The sequence below is a fragment of the Zeus faber genome, assembly GCF_960531495.2.
Source record: "Zeus faber genome assembly, chromosome: 7".
Taxonomy (NCBI): domain Eukaryota; kingdom Metazoa; phylum Chordata; class Actinopteri; order Zeiformes; family Zeidae; genus Zeus; species Zeus faber.
Genome location: NC_137203.1, coordinates 333,290 through 357,438, shown reverse-complemented (window position 1 = coordinate 357,438; position 24,149 = coordinate 333,290). Strand labels below are relative to the sequence as shown.

At 43.5% G+C, this 24,149-nt stretch overlaps 1 protein-coding gene across 1 annotated transcript in view; it reads right to left on the bottom strand.

Annotated features, from left to right (window-relative positions):
* LOC307232624 (formin-binding protein 1-like) overlaps positions 1-24,149 on the bottom strand; it is a gene marked incomplete at both ends in the record, with an annotated part of 58,851 nt that overhangs the window by 10,773 nt on the left and 23,929 nt on the right. Inside the window, 7 exons of the mRNA XM_080003725.1 lie at positions 10-168; positions 422-558; positions 659-813; positions 14,444-14,549; positions 15,860-15,957; positions 16,754-16,768; positions 18,320-18,511. Of these exons, the coding sequence (XP_079859851.1) occupies positions 10-168; positions 422-558; positions 659-813; positions 14,444-14,549; positions 15,860-15,957; positions 16,754-16,768; positions 18,320-18,511 (862 nt within the window). The remainder of the gene's footprint in view (positions 1-9; positions 169-421; positions 559-658; positions 814-14,443; positions 14,550-15,859; positions 15,958-16,753; positions 16,769-18,319; positions 18,512-24,149) is intronic.

Here is a 24,149-nt window from a genome sequence, read left to right as displayed (position 1 = left end):
TCATAGCACCTTTAGCACTGCTGTCCAGAAAGACTTTAATGTAGGAACTAGGGACGTATCCTTCTTCATCCTGGTTCCTGCGGACTCTGGTCCAACCATCTCCTTTGTCTTCTTCCACCACAGAAAGCAGTTCCCCCTCCACCATGGAGATGGTTCCTTCGTTCTGACCTGGAAACACAACACATCAATTGGTATAAAGTAGACACGCTCACTCCTAAAAGTGACCAAAATACCCACCCAGGGCCTCAGCATCTCAGAGTAGGAAATCAGTCGAAACCGCACAAAATACTCCGGGACACAAATGTACTCCTACTCTTAGGAGTAGAAATACAAGTATTTTATCACTTTAACAGGAAACTGTTGTGATGTGCAGCAGGGAGTAGTACCTTAGGGTTTGAAAGTACTTTAGGGGTAGAGTTACCTTGGAACAGGTAGAGCGCCTTACAGGTACCAATGCTGGGAAGAGGCTCTTCATCATCAAAGTCTTCATCAAACTCTGAACTGCGAGTCTTCAGATGAAGCTCAGCACTCTGATCCTCAGTGTAGCTGCCATCAGGACTGCAGACAGACAAGTACCAAGACGGACAGACAGAGAGGGTTGGGGTTACTACAAGCTGGACCCTGGTGGTTTAGGTTCTCCAGTTAGTGAACTAGTTACCTTTCTCTACTAGCTGGACCCTGGTGGTTTAGGTTCTCCAGTTGACCTAGGCTGCTGCTGCCTGGTGTCGTGGCCTGGGAGTCGAAGCCACAACCTCCACTCTGATGTCGGCTGCCATGTTCCATAAGACTGGACTCCACCTCCATCAGCCAGGTCTGGAGCAGTCATACAGACAGACAGAGCGACCGACATTAGAATAGAATATGCTGGATGACACGTTACATCAAAGTGTGTGCATGTGAGTATGATGTAACCCTAACCCTAACTGTAACTCGCTCCGGTGCCCCAATGGTGGGAGCAGCTCCCCTAGTGGCAGAACAATGGAATCGCTCCCCATCTTTCATTGCAGAACATTCCTTCAGACGACACTTGGACCCTACTTAACTGACTTGTCTGTCTGTCTGTCTACCACATGGGCATCTTTTTTCCCTTTACTGTCTAAAATACTTTTCTTTACTCATTTACTCTAGTAGTACTGACTCCACTAGTCCTAACTCCACTAGTGCTACCTCTACTAGCACTTACTCTACTAGTACTAACTATACTAGTACAAGTACTACTAGTATTAACTCGATTTGTGCTAACCCTACTAATACTAGCCCTAATAGTACTAACTCTACTAGAACTAACTATACTAGTATTAGCTCTACTAGTACTAGGTCCACTAGTATTAGCTATTCTAGTACTAACTATTAGTAGAAGCTCTACTAGTACTAACTTGACTAGTACTAGCTGTACCAGTACTTACTCTACTGGTACTAACTATTAGTAGTAGCTCTAGTAGTACTAGCTCTGCTAGTCCTAGCTCTACCAGTACTAACTCTACTAGTACTAGCTCTACCAGTAATAGCTCTACTAGTGCTAACTCTACTAGTACTAGCTCTACTAGCACTAACTGTACTAGTACTGTGTTCAGAAAGAATATTTAGCTGTGACTGAGGTAAGACAGAACATATAGGTGTTTGTGTTAGGTGTGTGCTTACACAAACACTTGCTGTCTGGCACCCTCTATATTGTTGTCCCATTTACGTGCAAAAAAAATGAAGGATGAATTTTCAGCCTACTTAAAAAGTATTCTTGTGACTTTCAGTCAATCACATCTTTATCAAACAAATGAAATCCATAAAAAAAATTATAAATGTTAATGCAGTTTTTTTCTTTGGAAAACTATCTTACTCTGCAGTTCAGAGCTACAGACCAGTGTCACTTCTCTCCTTTTGATCCTAAAGCCTTGAGTGAGCCATCTCCAAGCAACTCTCTCAGAATGACCTCCTCCAGTTCAATCTGGCTTCAAGGCTTCTCACTCCACAAGACTACTCTCCTCTATGTGATGGAGGCTCTCCACTCTGCCAGGGCATCATCCCTCTCCTGTGTCCTTATATTCCTCGATCCGCTTCCTTTGACAGTTAACCACCAAATCCCCCCCCGTTCTCCTTCTACTAAATTCCTTGGTGACGTGATCTCCTCCCACCACTCTGCTGTTGACACTCGACTCCATCTCTCCTTTCCCCTCGGAAAACCCTTATCGAGAGGTGCATCTCTGCATGTCTCCAAGACATAAACGCATGGATGTCCAGGCACCGATCTGGACTATTTCTCCCTGGGAAAGACTTCCTTCACACAGACATAACCATCAAGACCTTGGGGTAATTCTGGACTACCAGCTTTCCTGCTTCGCCCAAATTACCATGGCAGCACCCCCTAGTGATAGAACAACTGAATCGCTTACTATCTTTTATCACAGACTGAACTCCCATCTCTTTACTTGTCTACCTCATGAGGATATTTACCCTTTACTTTCTAACTTACTCTTAATTTCTTTGTATTAAAGAAAATAAATCTCTACCTCTACTAGCGCTACTTGTTCTGAGAGTAGGTTGAGCTGTGACTGTAATCGCCAGTACAAAAGCGCCTGCTAAATGACGAAATGCAATCAGACTTCATTGTCCAAGTGTGTTTCCACACACAAGGAATTTGACTCCGGTGTTCAGTGAATCTCAGTACGTATACAGAATAAAAAGTAAAAATATTTCAGGCTCTGAAGTGCCTCCTAGAATGAGAAACGTGATGGCCGGGGTATGAGAGGGGACGGGTCTCGCTTTCTAGCCCTGGAGCTGAAAAGATCCTGGAGGGGGGTAGGTTGACGTCAATGATCTTTTCTGCAGTTCTGATTGTGCGCTGAACTCTTTTTGGGTCCTGTTTTGTGGCGGACCCGCCTCACACTGTTATTGAGGTAGAGAGGACAGGCTCCATGGTGACTGGATAAAAGTGGGATAGGGTAAGCTCCTGTGGCAGGTTTAACTTCCAGAGCTGGCACAGGCAGTACATCCTCTACTGGATTTTTTCAACCTCAGAGTATGTATTTGATTCCCACTGCAGGACCTGGGAGAATGTGGTTCACAGGAATGAGTAGTTTGGGCAGATAAACAACTGATACCATGGCAACCGTCGCACTTGTTTGGAAAGTGAGAGCGTTTTAATGTTGAATTTGATGAGGTAGAAAAATGTAGTGAGATATTTGGATGGGCACAAGAACCAAAATGGGGACATATTCAAGAAATTGGATTGTAAGCAAAGGTTACAATTTGCTTACTCTACTTTCCAGGTTTTTCCTGGAAAGTAGAGTAAGTACTTGCTGTCAATAACTTAGAGGGTTGGGGTAACAGTTGGGTGGGTTGCCTTCCTGTAGTTGGGGATATCTTGTAGGCCAGGGGCTGGCAAACAGCAGCCCGCCGGCCACATCCAAATCACATGAAATTTGAAGATTTACGGGGGCCAAATGAAAATTTGAAAATGTACGTTTTGAACAAATTTAATTTGTCATGTACTCTAGACAAAAAACATAATGATATGAGATATGAGAAATACATTTGAATGGTAATTAGGCAGTTATCTTACCAACAGACAGACCTCAGCAATGTGATGGGCTTCATTTTACAATATAATGGAGCTATTAGGCCTAGATTTACAGCAGCAAAAGAATAACATTTAAATTAAACAACATATCTCTAATTCCAATTATTAATTCAAGCTTCAGCAATATTTTCACCAAATGGGTTTTTTTTAAAAGGGAACAGTGCGTTAAAAATAAAACACGAAGCGCAGCCTTTAAAAAGGCTGAAATAAATAATTGGTTCATTAAATAATAAAATATAGACAGCGTTATAGACTAACTACACAAATTAAGGCCCTGTCCACACACATACAAATATTTTTGAAAATGTATTTTCTCTGTGTGCTGTCCACAGGAAAACAGCATTTTAAGAAGTGGGAACGAAGCTTTTGGAAAAAGGTTAGGGACAGGGTGGAAAAATCTGTTTTACGTATGTTTGTGTGGAGGAAGTAAAAGGGAGCTTCTTGAACACGCTGGCCCTCAGGATCACGACCTGCATCAGGAACCTGCAGCGGCGTTGTGCTGTTCTCCGTGTCTTAAAGGGGTCTTAAAGTCTCCAGCTTTAGGAATGGCATCTATACAGTATTGTGTATGAATATTATGAATACACTCGATACACATGCTCCTAATGTTCTGTGGTATTTCACATCAATTTTTACGAAATATCATCATGCCCTACTGACCCGGAGGCTTATGTCAGCGTTTTAAATGGTTGTTGAGTTTTCGGGTGGACAGAGAAATTTTCTAAAACACAGTTAGTGTGGACAGGATTTTGAACTAAATTTTGTTTATGTGAAAATATCCATATAAGTGTGGACGAGGCCTGAGGCCAAATAATTCTGAAACGTAGAGATTAAATCCAGGCAGACGGCATGGATTAATTCAGCCAGGTTTTCTTCCTTGTTATTCTGGTTGTGAAGCTCAGGGAGCACAGGTTCGCCAGGTGGAAACTCATCAGTAGATGCTGGCCAGAGCTCTGCTGACCACGTCTGCATCTCCACCTGAAGAGAGCTGCCGCTGTTCCAACCACAATGTCCAAAACTCTCGGTGGATATGAGAAAGGTTCAGGGTTATGTCGGGTGGCGCGGTCTGCCAAATATTAAGCCAAGCTTTTCCGGTAAGCTCGACATTGCACTAAACCTAGGCAGCCATCTCAGAAGTGATGTAATGGGTTGGTAAGTGCTGCAGCCAAGGCTTCATTTAAAGGAATGTGACGGTTCGAAAGAGGGAAGGCGCCCTGCCCCACCTTCCAATTAAGCATCTTCAACCTGAGCTGCCATTTTGGACATGGAAAAGTACTGCAGGCACTTGGAAAGGTTGAAGAGACTGATCTGCACCATCATGAGCGTGAGAGGAAAGGCATTTACAAAGCAGGTTAGAAACGTTGCATGATTTCTTTTCCATTGTGTAGTTTAGATTAAGTTCCATTTGATTGACTGGAGCCTTTGTGAAATATCGAGCATATCGCTAGATCCTGACAATTTTTACCTCAAACTTTCAATATTCTGAAGCTAATTACACTTCGCTCAAACTTTGTGCTTTGTGACAGTATAGCAGGAGAGTTGGTTGGAGCCTGTTTAATTTTTAGTCCACACTTGCTAGATAGCAATTGTAACTTGGATCTTTTAAATGTATGAGCTGTTGTGCACTAGGGGTGGGTGGATCGATATCAAAAGTATTGATACTAAAGATACTGCGTCTCGTCTTGAAGATCAATTCTGGCGTCTACAGGATCAACACCAAAAAATGTGATGAGTTTCTCTCTCGAAAATATGTAAAATGTTTTTTTTTAATTTTTATTATTTTTTAAATTCTACGTAAATATTTCCTCACTCGCGCTTGCTTGGTGCCCGTCACTGTTGCCGTGGTGAACAGGAGATCCTTTCCGCACGCACGACAAACACTTGGAGCGCCGAGTAGTGATGTGCCGGTTGCAAACGAGTCGGCTCTATGAGCTTCTGTAAACAATGATAGCCATCTCCTGTCTGAGAGTGGATTTCTTTTCTTTGTAAATCAATACAAGATAGAATAAAAGGATGATCCTATAACCTATTTCCTAAATTCAATCCATAAATGTATCACTTTGGTAAAAACATTAAGAGCCAAGCACTGGGAGACTGTATGTTGCACCGGTAATTATTTATTAACCCTATTATTTCATTAGTAGTGTATTTTTGTCATACAACGACGATAGGTATTTTTTTAACCATCAATATAACAAAATATGTTAAAATGTTGTTTTACATTATTTAAGGTATTTGTGAAATAACGTTTAGTATTATTACATTAAATAATTTAAGTGATATATGTGCACACATACCAATCATAGGCCAAAAAAATTGCTAAATTTGGCTTAGGTTTGGTGTGAGGTGCTGTGTTGTGGAGATTCTCAGGATGGACAGCAAGTGTTCATCAATGAGACGACTCCTGTGTGCTGTTTTGTTATTCTTCAACACTTAGAACAGCTTCTCACACAGATATGTGCTACCAAACATGCACAAGGTTCGCGCCGCATGTAGACGGAGCTGGGGCATTGCTTCAGGAATGGAGAAAATAAACTGTGCGGGTCCTGCAGTGTCGTATTTTGCCTTTAATGTCCCATTACACTGCAGCTCAATCAGCTCCATCTGAATCTGTACAGGTGCAGTTTCCACGTCGATGGCAAATGGGTTGCGAAGCAGCTCGAAATTATTTTTTTCTGCTTCAAAGTCACCAAGGCGCCGCGCGAACTCAGTGCGCAGTGCGCTCAGTTTATCAGCAAAGTGCGCATTTGGGAACACCGTTGCGCCAACTTGGTTCAACATTACTTGGCAACAGGAAAAGTGAGGCAAGTTGCAGTGGTCTTGTGTCTCCCATAAGAGCAGCTTCACTTGAAATGCCTTCACCGCATCATACATGTCAGTGATCATGTGGTCACGTCCCTGGAGCTGAAGGTTTAAAACATTGAGATGAGCTGTTATGTCAGCCAGAAACACTAACTCACATTTCCACTTTTCATCCCGCAAAACTGTGTAGGTGTTTCCTTTACTGTCCATGAACTGACAGATTTCCTTGCTGAGCTCAAAAACTCTATTGAGAACTTTTCCCTGACTCAGCCAAAGCACCTCTGTATGATAAGGAATGTCGGCAAACTCTGAATTTATTTCCCGCAGAAAAGATTGAAATTGTTGGTGATTTAAACCTTTTGCTCGGATAAAGTTTACAGTTTGCGTTACAGCACTCATTACATGCTCCATTTTTAGGACTTTACCACACAGCGCTTCCTGGTGTATGATGCAGTGATATTACATTACATTACATTACATTACATTGATCAGACGCTTTTATCCAAAGCGACTTTCAATTGTTCAAACACCGACGGACGCAGCCATCAGGAGCAATTAGGGGTTAAGTGTCTTGCTCAAGCTATGCTTTTAACTCACCAGTACAGTTCTCCTCCTGCATCTTAACTCTCATCCTTCCCACTAGTCCACTTTTTTCCCCACACATCGCCGGTGCTCCATCTGTTGTAAGTCCAATAAGTTTGTCCCAGGGCAGTTGCATGTCGGTTACACTTTGACATACGTTTTCAAAAATATATTTTCCTGTTGTCCCGTGCATCGATTTAATGTCCAATATTTCCTCTGTTACGCGCAAATTGGAGTCCACTCCACGGATGAAAATGGCTAGCTGTGCCGTGTCTGTCATGTCAGTACTCTCATCCAAAGCAAGAGAGTATGTAATAAAGTCTTTGCTTCTTTCACTCAACTGTGTTCTCAAATCAGTGGCCATCTCACAAACCCGATCAGCAACCGTATTTCTACTCAGGCTTACATTTGCCAACATCTGCTTTTTGTCTGGACACAAGACGTCACCCATCTTCATCATGCAGCTCTTCAGAAACTCTCCCTCGGTAAATGGCCGGCCTGATTTGGCTATCTTCTCTGCCACAATAAAACCTGCTTTCACAGCAGCTTCACTTTGTGTTTTGCTCCGGTGAAAAATGTCTGCTGAAATGTCAGATTCTTCTTTAACTCTCCACTTTTTGTATCTTCTGCTCTGCATTCAGGTTTTCCAGCCTATCCTGATGTTTCGTCTCGTAGTGCCGCCTGAGATTAAATTCCTTAATTACAGTCACATTTGCTCCACAAATTTGCCTACTTAAATGCTCTTGTAAGAGCACATGTTGCCCCCCGGATGCTGCGCTCGTCAAATGAGCGTCGCCTGGCTCTGCCGGCCATACAGCCACGGCAATCCAGGCTATTCTCATTTGTAGTTCCACGTTGGTGGAACGAGCTGCCAAAAATGACCAGAGCGGGGACCTCCCTCTCTGTCTTTAAGAAGCACTTGAAGACCCAGCTCTTCAGTGAGTACCTCCTGTCCTAACCTACAATCACTTAGCACCACCTTGCAGTATTTATTGTTACACGAATGTTGTTGTTACACTAATCTCTGTCGCAATGTAGCTTGAATGTTATTCTCCCTTGTAAGTCGCTTTGGATAAAAGCGTCTGCTAAATGACTAAATGTAAATGTAAAGACACACGGGTTTACCGGCAATGTCAGTAAACATATACTTTGTAGTAAGTTTTGTGGCTACGCTCGCGGATGAAATCGTTCCCACGGTGTAAGTTCGGATATTTCCAAACCAGAAACCATGGGTTGATAATTCCATCCGCTGCGCTCTGAATGCTCGCACGGCCGCTTACAATGACGGTCTTGTATCTGGTAATATGGACAATTACAAAGCGGCGTCGTACAATCTGTGGAGGGCGGTGAGGGACGCCAAACGGACGTACAGAGAGACTGTGGAGCTACAGATGGAGCGGGGGGACACCAGACGCTTGTGGGAGGGGCTGCGAACAATAACAAACTACAAGAGCAGCTCCTCCCCAGCCACGAGTGTGGACGCCTCCCTGGCCAACGAACTGAACTCCTTTTATGCGCGGTTCGAGTCTGGCAGCAACACTGCTAGCTCGTCGGCTAATTGGAGTTACACCGCTGGGGATGAGCGCGCACTCTCAGTGTCCGTGCCCGAGGTCAGGAAGGCCTTGATGCGGGTGAACACCAAGAAAGCTGCGGGCCCAGACGGCATATCTCGGTGAGTACTGAAGACCTGTGCTAACCAGCTAGCTCCGGTGTTCACTACAATATTCAACATCTCCCTGGCTGAATCAGTGGTCCCGTCCTGTTTCAAGAGGTCCACCGTCGTTCCTGTGCCGACGATCGCCTCTCCTGCCTGCCTGAATGACTACCGTCCGGTGGTCCTCACCTCGGTGGTCATGAAGTGTTTCGAGAGGCTGATTAAGGATTACATCTGCGCCTCCCTCCCCCGCACCTTGGACCCGTTGCAGTTCGCGTACCGGCAAAACAGATCCACGGATGACGCGGTCTCCCAGGTACTGCACACCACGCTCACGCACCTGGATGGCCAGAAGGGGGCCTATGTGAGAATGCTGTTCATTGATTATAGTTCAGCTTTCAACACCATAGTTCCCACCAGACTGGCTGTCAAGCTGATGGAGCTCGGATTGAATGGTCCGCTAATCACCTGGATCCTGGACTTCCTCACAGGTCGCCCCCAGGTGGTCAAGGTGGGGAAGCACATGTCAAGCTCCCTCACCCTGAATACAGGATCCCCCCAGGGCTGCGTCCTCAGCCCCCTACTGTACTCCCTGTACACACATGACTGTGTGGCCAGGTCCAGCTCCAACACCATCATCAAGTTTGCTGACGACACCGTGGTCGTGGGCCTGATCACCGACTGCGATGAGAAGGCCTACCGCGAGGAGGTGGCTGACCTGTCACTCTGGTGCCAGGACAACAGCCTACACCTGAACGTCAGCAAAACCAAGGAGCTGATTGTGGACTTTAGGCGTGGATTACAATCGAGGACGCACGCGCCCTTGTGGATTAATGGGACTTCTGTCGATAGGGTGAGCAGCTTCAGATATCTGGGAGTCCACATCACAGAGGACTTAACATGGACTGTTCACACAGACACTCTGGTGAGAAAGGCGAGGCAGCGTCTCTACCACCTCAGGCAGCTGAGGAAATTCCGGGTCTCGGTGAGGATCCTCAAGTCCTTCTACTCTGGAGCAGTGGAGAGCATCCTGACAGACAACATCACTGCCTGGTTTGGGAACTGTACTGCCCAGGACAGGCGGGCCCTGCAGAGGGTGGTGCGTTCAGCTGAACGTACCACTGGAACTACCCTCCCCCCCTTGCAGGAGTTATACACCAGGAGGTGTAGTAGCAGAGCCTGTAGGATCATGAAGGATCCTCATCACCCCAACAACGGACTGTTTCAGCTGCTGCGGTCAGGCAAGCGCCTCCGCAGTCACACAGCGAGAACAGAGACTGAGACGGAGTTTCTTCCCTCAAGCCATTAGAACTGTCAATGCTGACCTCACCAGGGGTCCTAACCGAGCCATACACTAGGCTCCACTACCTACTGTACTGTATGTAGCATACTGTACCGCATACTGTATCACTGTTCAGGGTTGTTCGTGATGCCGTATTGCTGCGCCGTACTGTTGTATACTGTGCTGTATTATCCCAAACACTACCTCACTCTATTCACATTCACATGCCACTTTAATTCACATGCCACTTTAATTGCACATATCTGTATATACATAGGCATATTCCCTCTATCTATTCCATTTTATTTCATTTTATTTTTATTGTATTTTATTCTATATATTTTTATCTTATTCTTTAAGTATTCAACTACTGCATTACATTTTAGGAGTCAGTTAGTCGGTCTATTAGAAAGGAATTCTTTACTTTTATTTCTTTTTTTCCTAGGACATATTGTGTGCTATCACCGGGTGCGTTGCATTACATTTCACTGCATATATGTATGAAAGTATGTATATGTACGAGACGAATAAACCTCTTGAATCTTGAATATGTTGTTGTATCCAATGTTGTGTTGGTCATACTATAGAATGATTTAATTCTTGTGTTTAGTGAATAATACATAAGATAAGGAACTGCATCCTAAGTGGAAATTGCTATACTTTCATTTCATTACTTTGTGGTTTGTAAACAGCTCAGCTCATTGTGTCTGGTTCCGGGTTTGAGAAAGGGCCCGGGGGCTCTCCTCTTACATGCCTGTCGTAAATACTATTTGCTTTGTGAATGTTCAGTTAATTCTTAAAATAATAACGATATTTCTGTTATATTTTATATTTCTTTTTTTTTTTATTAATATTTAATATTTTTTATAATGTTGTTTTAAATTTAACATGTATTCACAGATAGCCATGTCTAAAGTTAGACATGGCTGGCGGGTTGGTGTGGGGGCGTGGTTGGCTGGGAGGCGGTCAGGTGGGCTCCCCTGCCTGCTGGGCTGGAGTCCTGGTGGCTTGCGCCTGGTGACTTAAGATGTGCTGCGACCCGGCAGGGCTGCGGAGAGCACCGTCGGGTGCCCTCCGGGGCCCCTGGGGGGCTGCTCACAGTTGTGGGTGTGGGGGGCGGCTGTTGGCCTTTTGCTTCTGCTGCGCGGCTTCTCTGCGGCGGGCGCCCCAGGTGCTGGGGGTGGTGGAGGGCCTGTATACCTGGCGGCCTGTTGGCATCGGGGGGGGGGGTGCATCGAGGTGCCCTGCGCTGAGCACACGCTGAGCACACAATATCGGCGAGTCGCATTGATACCAAAGAGCTCGATTTTGGTCTCATCTGACATCACCTTCTCCCAAGCATTCTGTGAATCATTCAGGTCTTCATTTGCAAACTTCAGACGGGCCTGTACATGTCCCTTCTTGAGTAGGGACCTTACGGGCGTTGCAGGATTTTAATTCATTACGGCGTGGTGTGTTACCAATGTTTTTCTTGGTGACTGTGGTCCCAGCTGCCTTAAGATCATTAACAAGCTCCCCCTGTGTAGTTCTTGGCTGATCCCTCACCTTTCTCATGATCATTGATATATAATAAATAATTATTTCCCTCACTGTAACTCCATATACCTGCCATAGACAAGCTCTGTTTGAGCTTGTCTTTCTCAAATCAAGGTCACGTACACACTATCAAAAGCTAATTTTGGTATAACATGTGCAAGTACCTATTATATACACACACTACATGTTAGTTAGTAATTTAGCTAACTAGGCTACCATGAATTTTGAGCTCTGAAAGCAGTTCAAACTACATCCATGTTTAAGCCCAGTATGGTGATGACAGATTGTGATTTTGCAAATTAGATTTTTTTCTGATACTTTGAAATGTTTGAGCAAGTCTGCCACTGTTGCATGACCCATGAACTGTGACCCAAAATATTTCGACTGGAAGTGGGCACTGACCCAGTAGTGCAGATGAAGGTCTAACTGTTTGGTCTTTGTTGAGGCTTCTGTCAAATATGACGGCAATGCAGCTGGCCTCGCTGACTTGGTCAGTCAGTTGATTAGTGATCAACGGAGCCAAACCGAATTTGTTTTGTCGCATCTCCATGTGAAAGCAGCTGCGGGAGTCAGGAAATTTGTTTTGAATATTGGGCAAATTTCCTAATTTAAAGTATATAAGAGTGGTGGTCCTAAATGGTTTTCAAGATCCAAACCACCTCTGCCCGCAGAGCTGGCGTAGAGCCACAATGAGCTTGCAGGTTCACAGGCTGCACTAGAGATGGTGCTATTTCTGTATTGCTAGCAGTAGCCGTGGTGCAGGTTTTACCCTCTGATTACAGTTTACAAACTATACATTTACATGTATATTTAGGTACTTTCTTACCTGGGAGATGTGTGTGGTTCTGTTCGATTTATATTTGATTTCTTTGGTCTCCATTACTTTGCCGGATTCATGAAAAATACAAAAAACAGAAGTCCACAAAACTCATGACCCCGTTGAGTTAAAGCCACTCAAATGTACGACGGAGTGATGGGTTCAAGATCCAGGTGAACATGAAACCAATGAAGCTGAATGGTGCCCACTTCTCTTCCCAAACAACGGGAACGGTTCATACCTGTTGTCGTGCAGGGTTTGATTCACACCGATTTACATTTGTATTAGGAAATATGGAAAAAACTTTACAAACTCACTGAAAATTGAAGAACACTGGTGTTACACTGACAACACAGTCACTTTGTGACATCATCAACCAATGCTATGTAAATCAATAGTTTGTCTCTGAGTCATCGTAAAAATTGAAAAATTATAACTTGTGCTACGTTGCAAAGAATCCGGAGAACTGTAATACATAGCTTACACGACTAAAATGGACCCCGTATATTGGTGCCTGCAGATATAGTTATTAATATTATTAGTAGTAGTATAACATAGTCTACGGCAAAAGAGAAATTAAAACAATGCTTGCTTTGCAATGTACGGTCAACTGCAAAGACAGCGCACTTCAGAGACAACTCCATCGTTGCAGAGAGAAGTATAGTCGGCTTTGTTTTAGAGGGATCATGTGGCGTTAAGGTGTTAAGCATATAAGAAAATATCTACGTACAGTATATTGCTAGTAAATGTAGATTATTTTATACATTTGAGAAAAACATTAACTTGCAATGACAATGTTTTTTTGCATGTGTCGATGGCTGTTGATAACCCTCATTCAGGGTTAGTTATGAAATAACCGGCCCCGTCGCCCTGAGGCGACGAGCTAATGTTAGCTTGCGAGACGTTTTGCAAATGCTCTTTCCTGACAACTGACTGATTCGCACCAGAGCTCGCGGACACCCTATAGTCAAAAAGCAATACACTGACGTAAACAGTACCTGTACTGTAGTAACATCCAAGTCACACCAAACAGAGTCACTTGTAATGTTATACACACACACAAAACATTTTATACATTTAACAGTTATTTGATAAATAACTGTTAACCCATCAAATGATTTATTCTTATTCCTCCATCTCTCCATCCATCCATCAGTGTTTTGATGGGTGCACTCACCCTCTCTGTTCCATACAGAGTGTCTGGGTACTCGCTCAGCAGGTTGTATGCCTCGGCAGTGCACTTACGCTCATGTTGCAGGTGATCAGGATGCCCCGTGCCCCGCCTGCCCACCTCTAGTAAGGTGGCCGATCGATCCATGAAATAACCATCCATTACGGATATTGTGTTTCATTCAATTATAATTGTCGTCCGACCATTTCCAGTTCCGTGATTTTGTTATTGTTGGTCTCAAATACATTGCGTTATCCGATCAGGTGTGTAGGTAAAGTTTGTGTGTGTGTAGGTAAAGTGTGTGTAGGTAGGTAAAGTGTGTGTGTAGGTAGGTAAAGTGTGTGTGTGTGTGTAGGTAAAGTGTGTGTGTAGGTAGGTAAAGTGTGTGTGTAGGTAGGTAAAGTGTGTGTGTGTGTGTAGGTAAAGTGTGTGTGTAGGTAGGTAAAGTGTGTGTGTAGGTAGGTAAAGTGTGTGTGTGGGTAAAGTGTGTGTGTGGGTAAAGTGTGTGTAGGTAGGTAAATTGTGTGTGGGTAAAGTGTGTGTGTAGGCAGGTAAAGTGTGTGTGTAGGTAAAGTGTGTGTGTAGGTAGGTAAAGTGTGTATGTAGGTAGGTAAAGTGTGTGTGTGTAGGTAGGTAAAGTGTGTGTGTAGGTAAAGTGTGTTTGTAGGTAGGTAAAGTGTGTATGTAGGTAGGTAAAGTGTGTATGTAGGTAGGTAAAGTGTGTATGTAGGTGGGTAAAGTGTGTGTGTAGGTAGGTAAAGTGTGTGTGTAGGTAGGTAAAGTGTGTATGTAGGTAGGTAAAGTGTGTGTGTGTGTAGGTAAAGTGTGTGCAGATAGGTAAAGTGTGTGTGTGTAGGTAAAGTGTGTGTGAGTAAAGTGTGTGTCTAAAAGTGTGTGTGTAGGTAAAGTGTGTGTGGGGGTAAAGTGTGTGTGTACAGTAGGTAAAGTGTGTGTGTAGGTAAAGTGTGTGTGAGTAAAGTGTGTGTCTAAAAGTGTGTGTGTAGGTAAAGTGTGTGTGGTCACACCTGGTGTTTTTGCAGCTCTTCCTCCAGTCGTTCCAAACTCTGATTGGCTGCTTCGATCTGAGCTTCCAGGCTGTGATGGAACACGTTACTGTGCACGAGAGCGTCCCTACACACACACACACACAGACACAGACACACAAACACAAACACACACACACACACACACACACAGACACACCAACACACACACACACACACACACACACACACACACACACACACACACACACACACACACACACACACACACACACACACACACACACACACTTTCAAAATCTAGAAAAGCTTCATGTCCTTTCCTGACTCAACATGTTTAAAAACTTCAGAACGTCCAATCAATACTAATGATCAGGTCCAAGCTGACACTAACCAGACCCTCCTAGGGGGTCAGACATGGTATATGTAGTGTATATAATATATAAGGTGTATATAGTGTATAAAGTGTATATAGTATATATAGCATATAATGTGTATATAGTATATATAGTGTATATAGTATATAAGGTGTATATAGTGTATAAAGTGTATATAGTGTATATAAGGTGTATATAGTGTATAAAGTGTTTATAGTATATAAGGTGTATATAGTGTATATAGTTTATAGAGTGTATATAGTATATAAGGTGTATATAGTGTATAAAGTGTATATAGTATATATAGTGTTATTTCACGGTAAGGGAGCGTGGCGATTGTGAACGCTAATGTAGTGAATACTGACAGACTGCGGGAACGAGACTGAGAACAGTGATGAGATGTATATAATGTATATTGTATATATAGTGTATATAGCGTATATAGTATATATAGTGTATATAGTTTATAGTATATGTCGTGTATATAGTATATATAGTGTATATAGTATTGAAGGTATAGAAGGCATTGGAAGGTATTGGAGGAAGATGATCCGCTGTGGCGAATCCTAACTGGAGCAGCCGAAAGAAGAAGAAGAAGAAGATAGTGTATATAGTATTTATATGAAATGCTTGGTATTGTACACAGTGTACAATACGGACTGGTCAGAGAGCTGGGCCTAAGTCTGAACGGTTAAACGTTAAACAGTTCAATTGTAACAGCACATTAATAGTATAGCAATAGTAATAGTATTGTCAGTAGTAATAGTATAGTAATAGTATTGTTAATGGTAACAGTATAGAAAATAGTATTGTAAATAGTAATAGTATTGTCAATAGTTATAGTATAGTAATAGTATTGTCAATGGAAATAGTATAGTAATAGTATTGTCAATAGTTATAGTATAGTAATAGTATTGTCAATGGAAATAGTATAGTAATAGTATTGTCAATAGTATTAGTATAGTAATAGTATTGTAAATAGTAATAGTATTGTCAATAGTAATAGTATATTAATAGTATAGCTGTAGTATGGTAGTAGTATAGTAAAGCAGAGTTTCACCGTCGCTCTCTCTCGCGCTGCAGCTGCATCCTGATGCTGCTGATTCGGTTCTGGAGCTTCTTCCTGCGCTGCTCAGAGGGAGGCTGGCTGTCCGAGCCCTACACACAGTAACACAGTCACACATAGTACACACACAGAAACACACAGTGTAACACATAGTACACACACAGTTACACACACTGTAACACATTGTACACACACAGTAATACAAACTGTAACACAGTTCCAGTTTCTATATCTATAGTGATTCTGCCCTCTGGTGCTGTGGTTCAAATGTATCAATGAAGGTAGATCTTGATATTGATGCTACACCGTTATAACACACTAACACTCACAGTAATACACAGTAACACACTCACAGTAACACTCAGTAACACACACACACTCTCTCACACACACACACACACACACACACACACACACACACACACACACACACACACACACACACACACACACACTCACACTCACAGTAACATACACACACAGTAACACACACAGTAACACACACACAGTAACACACTCAGAGTAAGACACTCACAGTAACACACTCACAGTAACACACTCACATAGTAACACACATAGTAACACACACACACACAGTAACACACTCACAGTAACACACACAGTATCACACAGTATCACACAGTAACACACTCACAGTAACACACTCACAGTAACACACAGTAGCACACTCACAGTAACTAACAACAACACATCAAGCGACCTTGGGTTCTTTGAAAGCGCAAATTTAAGTTACTATTATTATTATTATTATTATTATTATTAACACACATTAACAGTCACAGTAACACACACACAGTAACACACACACACACACACACACACACACACAGATAAAACATACAATAAAAACATAAAAGCTGTTCTTACCAGTTTGAGTGACAGCTGCATATTCCAGAAACAAGGGGAAAGAAAGTGAGGACAGTAAAACACATGAAATCTCTCTTCCTCCCCCCACAGGAAGAGGCAGTACTGAACAGGAAGTGGATAGATGTCATGACAGCGGTGTTAATAAAGACTACATGTTGAGGCTTCTCATCTAGATCAGGGGTCTGGAGACTCCAGTGGTTCCTGTGGCTCTGACAAAAGATGATATGGAAATGAATAACGGTCCTTTTTCAACATTTACATTTTAATTTATCATTGTTGTTTGCCTAAAGTGATTCTTACATTCTTCAACTGAAAAAATGTGGAGTCTATACACCGTATAAAAAAGTTTGAACATTTCAGTCAACTCAAATGTGCATCAGGGGTTTAAGTTTTCCGTGTTCCAGCTTTGATGGAACGCAGCTGCTTTGTACGGCACAGGAACATGACGGGGCGGGGCCTCACGTGTCCAGCAACCAATCAAGATACAGAATTCGGCCCCTACTCACACGCATGCAAACAGTCCAGCCAATAGGATAGCAGAGAGCTGGGGGTGGCTACAGCAGCACGTGCTCTCCATGAACACCGTTAGTAGACTGCTTCTCTGACTGAACAGCCATATGATTCATCCTGATATTTGGAACTATTTCACCGGCAGTACAGTGGCTATGCATTCCAAATCCCCAGAGAAAAGTCTCGGAGGAAAATAAAGAATTTAAAAGTGCGTGGACCGATTTGTTTGCTTTTACCGCCAACGCTGCTGGCTTACCGCTACGCTTGATCTGCGGTGAGAAATGAGCAAACAAAAAACGGTAATATTGAAAGACATTTCCAGAACATACGATAGAAAGAGCGATTTCGGAACTGCTGCGGAAAGCAGTGCAAATGTACTTTTAACAATTTTAAGTACATTTCCAACATAAATTGATGCAGCAAAGGCACATATCGGTGCACAAAAAAAAAAATCAACAAAATGCAGGAAATGAAGTGTTTCACACTCAAAATGTTTTGAGGGAGGACGCCCGGACCCCGCCCCCCCTTGCTTCATGTGTCCCACTCAATGTTCAAAGAAAAGCTAAAGCACTGCTCCTGCCAGCGGGAGCTTCCAGCCAAACCACCTGAGACGTCAGGTTCCTGCCTCTCACTTGACTGTGTTCTAAAAAAAAAAAAAAGGACATTAATGAATGCTCATTGACCGCCACGTTGATGAGCTCATTTAGACCTAACCGGCTGTTACTTTCATTATAAGGCTACAGGCTGTTTTGTGGCTCCAGACAGATTTGTGTCTTTGCCCAAAAATGGCTATTTTGATAGTAAAGGACTGGAGGCTTTTCATCTAGAACATTCCAGGAAGTAGCGCAGTGAGCTCTGAGTTCTTCTGACTCCTTATAAGCTTCTTAATATCAATATTTTGCTGTGTTGTTTCTGTTAGTCAAGCGCCTGTATTATCTCGAATAAACAGATGAGCAACACCATCTTTAAGGTTAGGGTTAGAATATATTGATAGTACATAGTTGTTAAATTAAAGAATTAGAAGAATTAGAACACTATATGAATAAAGGAGTGTACCCCTCTCTTGAGGCTGCGTAAACACTGCTTCCTGGTTCTGGAGCCAGAGGTCATGAGGTCACTGAGCCGCTGTGCGATTGGTTCTTTGGAAGAAGGCGGTGGAGATTGAGGAGTGCTGACCCCTCCCCCTGGAGAGGGAGAGGTGGGGGGGGGAGGAGGGGGCTGATGAGGTGAGGAGAGGAGGCTCATGAGCTGGAAGAAAGAAAGAAAGAAAGAAAGAAGCTAACACAAAGTGCATCAAGTGCTATTCACAGCAATTCATAAAGTAATTTACAAATTGAATAGAGAAAAAACCAACTGCTAAGGTCGATAAATAAACGTTTGTTTTGGAGCATTAAGGATGGAAGGGTTGAGGTTAGGAGGGTTAAGGTTAGGATGGTTAGGAGGGTTAGGGTTAGGAGGATTAAGGTTAGGAAGGTTAGGGCTAGTAGGATTAGGGTTAGGAGGGTTAAGGTTAGGAAGGTTAGGGCTAGTAGGATTAGGGTTAGGAGGGTTAAGGTTAGGAGGGTTAAGGTTAGGAGGGTTAAGGTTAGGAGGGTTAGGGTTAGGAGGGTTAAATTTAGGAGGGTTAAATTTAGGAGGGTGAAGGTTAGGAGGATTAGGGTTAGGAGGGTTAAGGTTAGGAGGGTTAGGGTCAGGAGGGATAGGGTTAGGAGGATTAGTATTAGGAGGGTTAGGGTTAGGAGGGTTAAGGTTAGGATGATTAAGGTTAGGAGGATTAAGGTTAGGAGGGTTAAGGTTAGGAGGGTTAAGGTTAGGAGGATTAGGGTTAGGAGGATTAGGGTTAGGAGAGTTAAGGTTAGGAGGGTTAAGGTTAGGAGGTAAAGGTTAGGAGGATTAAGGTTAGGAGGGTTAGGGTTAGGAGGGTTAGGGTTAGGATGATTAAGGTTAGGAGGATTAAGGTTAGGAGGGTTAAGGTTAGGAGGGTTAAGGTTAGGAGGATTAGGGTTAGGAGGGTTAAGGTTAGGAGGGTTAAGGTTAGGAGGATTAGGGTTAGGAGAGTTAAGGTTAGGAGGGTTAAGGTTAGGAGGTAAAGGTTAGGAGGATTAAGGTTAGGAGGGTTAGGGTTAGGAGGGTTAGGGTTAGGAGGATCAGGGTTAGGAGGGTACATTTTAGGAGGATTAAGGTTAGGAGGGTTAGGGTTAGGAGGATTAGGGTTAGGAGGATTAGGGTTAGGAGGGTACATCTTAGGAGGATTAAGGTTAGGAGGGTTAAGGTTAGGAGGATTAAGGCTAGGAGGGTTAAGGTTAGGAGGGTTAGGGTTAGGAGGGTTAGGGTTAGGAGGGTTAGGGTTAGGAGGGTTAGGGTTAGGAGGATTAGGGTTAGGAGGGTTAGGGTTAGGAGGATTAGGGTTAGGAGGGTTAGGGTTAGGAGGGTTAGGGTTAGGAGGGTTAAGGTTAGGAGGATTAGGGTTAGGAGGGTTAGGGTTAGGAGGGTTAGGGTTAGGAGGATTAGGGTTAGGAGGGTTAGGGTTAGGAGGGTACATTTTAGGAGGATTAAGGTTAGGAGGGTTAAGGTTAGGAGGGTTAGGGTTAGGAGGATTAAGGTTAGGAGGGTTAGGGTTAGGAGGATTAGGGTTAGGAGGATTAGGGTTAGGAGGGTACATTTTAGGAGGATTAAGGTTAGGAGGGTTAGGGTTAGGAGGATTAGGGTTAGGAGGGTTAAGGTTAGGAGGGTTAGGGTTAGGAGGATTAGGGTTAGGAGGGTTAGGGTTAGGAGGGAACATTTTAGGAAGATTAAGGTTAGGAGGGTTAAGGTTAGGAGGGTTAGGGTTAGGAGGGTACATTTTAGGAGTATTAAGGTTAGGAGGGTTAAGGTTAGGAGGGTACATTTTAGGAGGATTAAGGTTAGGAGGGTACATTTTAGGAAGGTTCAGGTTAGGAGCATCCGGGGTACAAAACTAGTCAAGTCCAGTTTATTTGTATAGCCCTGAATCACTATGGCGTCAGCTCCGTGTACACCACCCTAAACTGTGGCTGTAAATGACATATTATGGTAATTAGGGTTGTAACGGATCACAAAGCTCATGGTTCGAATCCTATCACAGTTTTGAGTAACGGATCAGATCATTTTTCGGATCAGCAAAAAAAAAAAAAAGGGGAGACAAGTGTAACTTTGCTTTCCATTTATTCTGTAAAACAATTAAAGCAAGGAACTTTGGCCCATTGCCTGAAATGAAAACAACATACGAGATGTTGTCCAATGTTTAAATAAATCTTAAAATATATAAAATGTTCAATACTCAATTGAATTGGAAACAGGATCAGATCCACCCCCAGTGACTGAATTTTATTCAATAAGTAACCAGTATCATGGTAAATTTCTCATGTTTACAACAAAGAACATTTCATGAAAATCGTTTCAGAATTAAGCAAGAGACAGACGATTTTGTCATAAGTCTTCATCTCTCAATACCCACAGTGTTTGTTTACCTGGGCTCTTGAGCGCTCCAATATGGCCAACGTGCAGGCGCCCATTTACATGTCAAGTAGCAGCAATCTAGCGCGACAACCATAAACCAACCAGTAATCGTGCTTCAGAGTAAAACACATCACACATGTGTCTCATCTATCTTCTTCCACGTGTCTCATTTAAACTCTTTCACTATGATGGTTACATTTTGCAATTGATCCACAGTTCACATGCGTGCCGTCCGTACGGATTGTTCCACCACTACTGCTCATGATGGTGTCGTGCTTCTCCAGGTGAGACTTGGGAAGAGATGAGGTGGATGCAGGGTTAGCGTTAACAAAACTAATTTTGTTTATTTTCCCATAAGTGACCTTTGAGTGTGTGACTGATAGAACTACAAAATATAATCTACCTGTTGGATGGACCAGTCTGAACACAAAAGGGAATACAGTACTTTGTATACAGTATAGCATTTAGTATTTTCATTTGTAATATTACGAACAATAATCACTAGGGCTGCCTCCTCAAAGTGGATGAATGGAATCATCAGAAACCCGTTGACTGGGATCCTTCAAGTCGAGCAGTCATTTGGTTTTGTTTTCCCAGTCAGTGTTTATTAATAGAAGAGGATAAAACAGATATAACCTTATAAAATGTACAGGGACAACATTTAAATGAGGAATTATAAATAAGGGGAATCATAAATATATTTTTATATGTGTGAATGAAACATGGCTCTCTGTGCGGGGTTCCTCCAAATAAAACAACTTTTAACAGTGTGGGGGCGGGGCACAGGAGGGCGAGGCACAACTCATAGGGATGGGTATGGTTACGATTTTAACGGTACTATTACTCTTACCGATACTGCTTATTGATCAGGTACTTTAACGGGACGGTCTTATCGGTTCTTTTTTAATTACATTTTTATTAAAGAAAAACAAAACCAAATGAAGAGTAGAATTAACACTGCTTTATTCTCTGTTCATTATGCATGGAGAGGGGGCAATCACTGTGTGCAGTGCAGTCCCGTTCCCCCTCCCCGCCCGGCACCCATCGGCAGAAACAGAAACTTACCCTAAATTGGCGCCAGAAAACTAACGATGGGAAAATCTCCATGTGTAGTTTCTCTTGTTTTTTTTCTGATTGGATTTGATATTTCATGAAATACCATTTAATGTGACGTTATGGGATTATTATGGGAGTCTAAAACGGTGCATTTCTCCGTGTGTTTGTGATACAATTTGCTTTTTTTGAAAGGTTGCTTGTGTTTCCTCCCTTACATGCAAAAGACAACGAGCACGGTCGGTATCAGCTCTAGTGAAATGTAATCAAACTGTTAAGAGTTTAATCCTCTCCGCCACTGTTTCTCACTCAGAGCAGGGTCTCCTTGTGTGAGAGAGGCCCTGCACACCTCGCACATATCACCACATCTCCAGCAATGGAGTGGGAGAGAGAGAGAAAGGGGGGAGAGGGGAGGGGGGAAAGTCTCTTCTGAACACCAGGTGGTGGTACCCAGCCCCACCCAGCTCATCCGTGCTCCACTCGCCGAATACTCCAATACTGGCATTGAACAGTTGAATCTGATTGGACACAGTTCTGAGTCGAGTACAGCCCTAAACATCACCAAACGTGCTGAACTATACAGCAAAAAAAAGCAAATGCAGCAAACAGTTACTTTGTTATTTTATAAAATATAAATAATTTAAAGAAAAAAGCACAGTGTACAGTTGGCACTCTGTTTGCAGTTCGCACTATACTTTTAATCTAGAACCTCATTTTGTCAAGGTTTGTAGCAAGCAATTCTTCAGTCAAGTTCATGATCTGCTTCAACAACAGCTGAAAGAATCAGACTTTCTATCTCAGAAATCAGAAAATAGTTTTTGAAACAGCAACACAACTTACCGGGGTGTTTAATCTGCAGTTGAAAAGATGCATCACGCAAAGGCTTCATGGCTTTTTGACCTGCTAGAGCCTCATTTGGCCGTAACCCTAAACCTTATCTTCCACTATATCAGCCCCGTAAAAATCCAGAGATCATCAATTACAGCCTCATGTGACAGAGTAAATCAAAGAAACAACTTAGACATAATACCAAATCTCATTCACCACACTATGAGCATGTTCCTCATGTTCCTCAACAGAAAACTTCAGAGAACGCGGTTAGAGAATGGTGAAGCAATCTCAATCCTGTTCCTTTTTAACACAGCTCGGTCTGGGTTGTTTCTCAGGTTTTGTTGCCGTAGCGATGCTCGGTCTGGGTTGTTTCTCAGGTTTTGTTGCCGTAGCAATGCTCAATCTGGGTTGTTTCTCAGGTTCTGTTGCCGTAGTGATGCTCGGTCTGGGTTGTTTCTCAGGTTCTGTTGACGTAGCGATGCTCGGTCTGGGTTGTTTCTCAGGTTCTGTTGCCGTAGCGATGCTCGGTCTGGGTTATTTCTCAGGCTTCGGTGGCACGGTGGCGCAGTGCATTGCACTGCTGCCTCACAGCAAGAAGGTCCTGGGTTTGATTCCCGCCTGGGGCGCTGTTCGCACCGTGCTCCGGTGGGTTATCTCCCAAATAGGAGCCCTTATGTCTGGAGTTTGCATGTTCTCCCCATGCTCACATGGGGTTTCCTCCACCTTATGTCAGTAAGGACCCCCACCAAAAACATGCACACATCATCGTCTGACCAGCGATGGACAGTCATCCCTGGGCACGTCAACGAATGCTGCCCACTGCTCCTGGCTGCCCCCCCGGAGGAAGGACAAGCCATGATGGGAGAAATGCAGAAGCCACATTTCACTGGCCACCACCCAAAAAGCGTGTGTGTGCATGTGTTGTAGTGTGGTGTGTTGCGTGAAAATTAAAGATTCTTCTTCTTCGGAGCGATGCTCGGTCTGGGTTGTTTCTCAGGTTCTGTTGTCGTAGCGATACTCGGTCTGGGTTGTTTCTCAGATTTTGTTGCCAGAGCGATGCTCGGTCTGGGTTGTTTCTCAGGTTATGTTGCCGTGACGATGCTCGGTCTGGGTTGTTTCTCAGGTTCTGTTGCCGTGACGATGCTCTGTCTGGGTTGTTTCTCAGGTTCTGTTGCCGTAGCGATGCTGGGTCTTGGTTGTTTCTCAGGTTTTGCTGCCGTAGCGATGCTCGGTCTGGGTTGTTTTCATACTAGATCTTGTGTCTCCATGTTTCCATCACATCCTGCATCCTGTGTGGCACGGTGGCACACTGCATTGCACTGCTGCCTCACAGCAAAAAGGTCCATTGTCTGACCAGCGATTGGACACCTGGTACCAGGTCCCCGGGCGCGTCGACGAATGCTGCCCACTGCTCCTGGCTGCCCCCCCGTTGGAAGGACAAGCCAGGATGGGAGAAATGCAGAGGCCATATTTCACCAGCCACCACCCAAAGAGCATGTGTTGATGTGTGGTGTGTCATGTGACA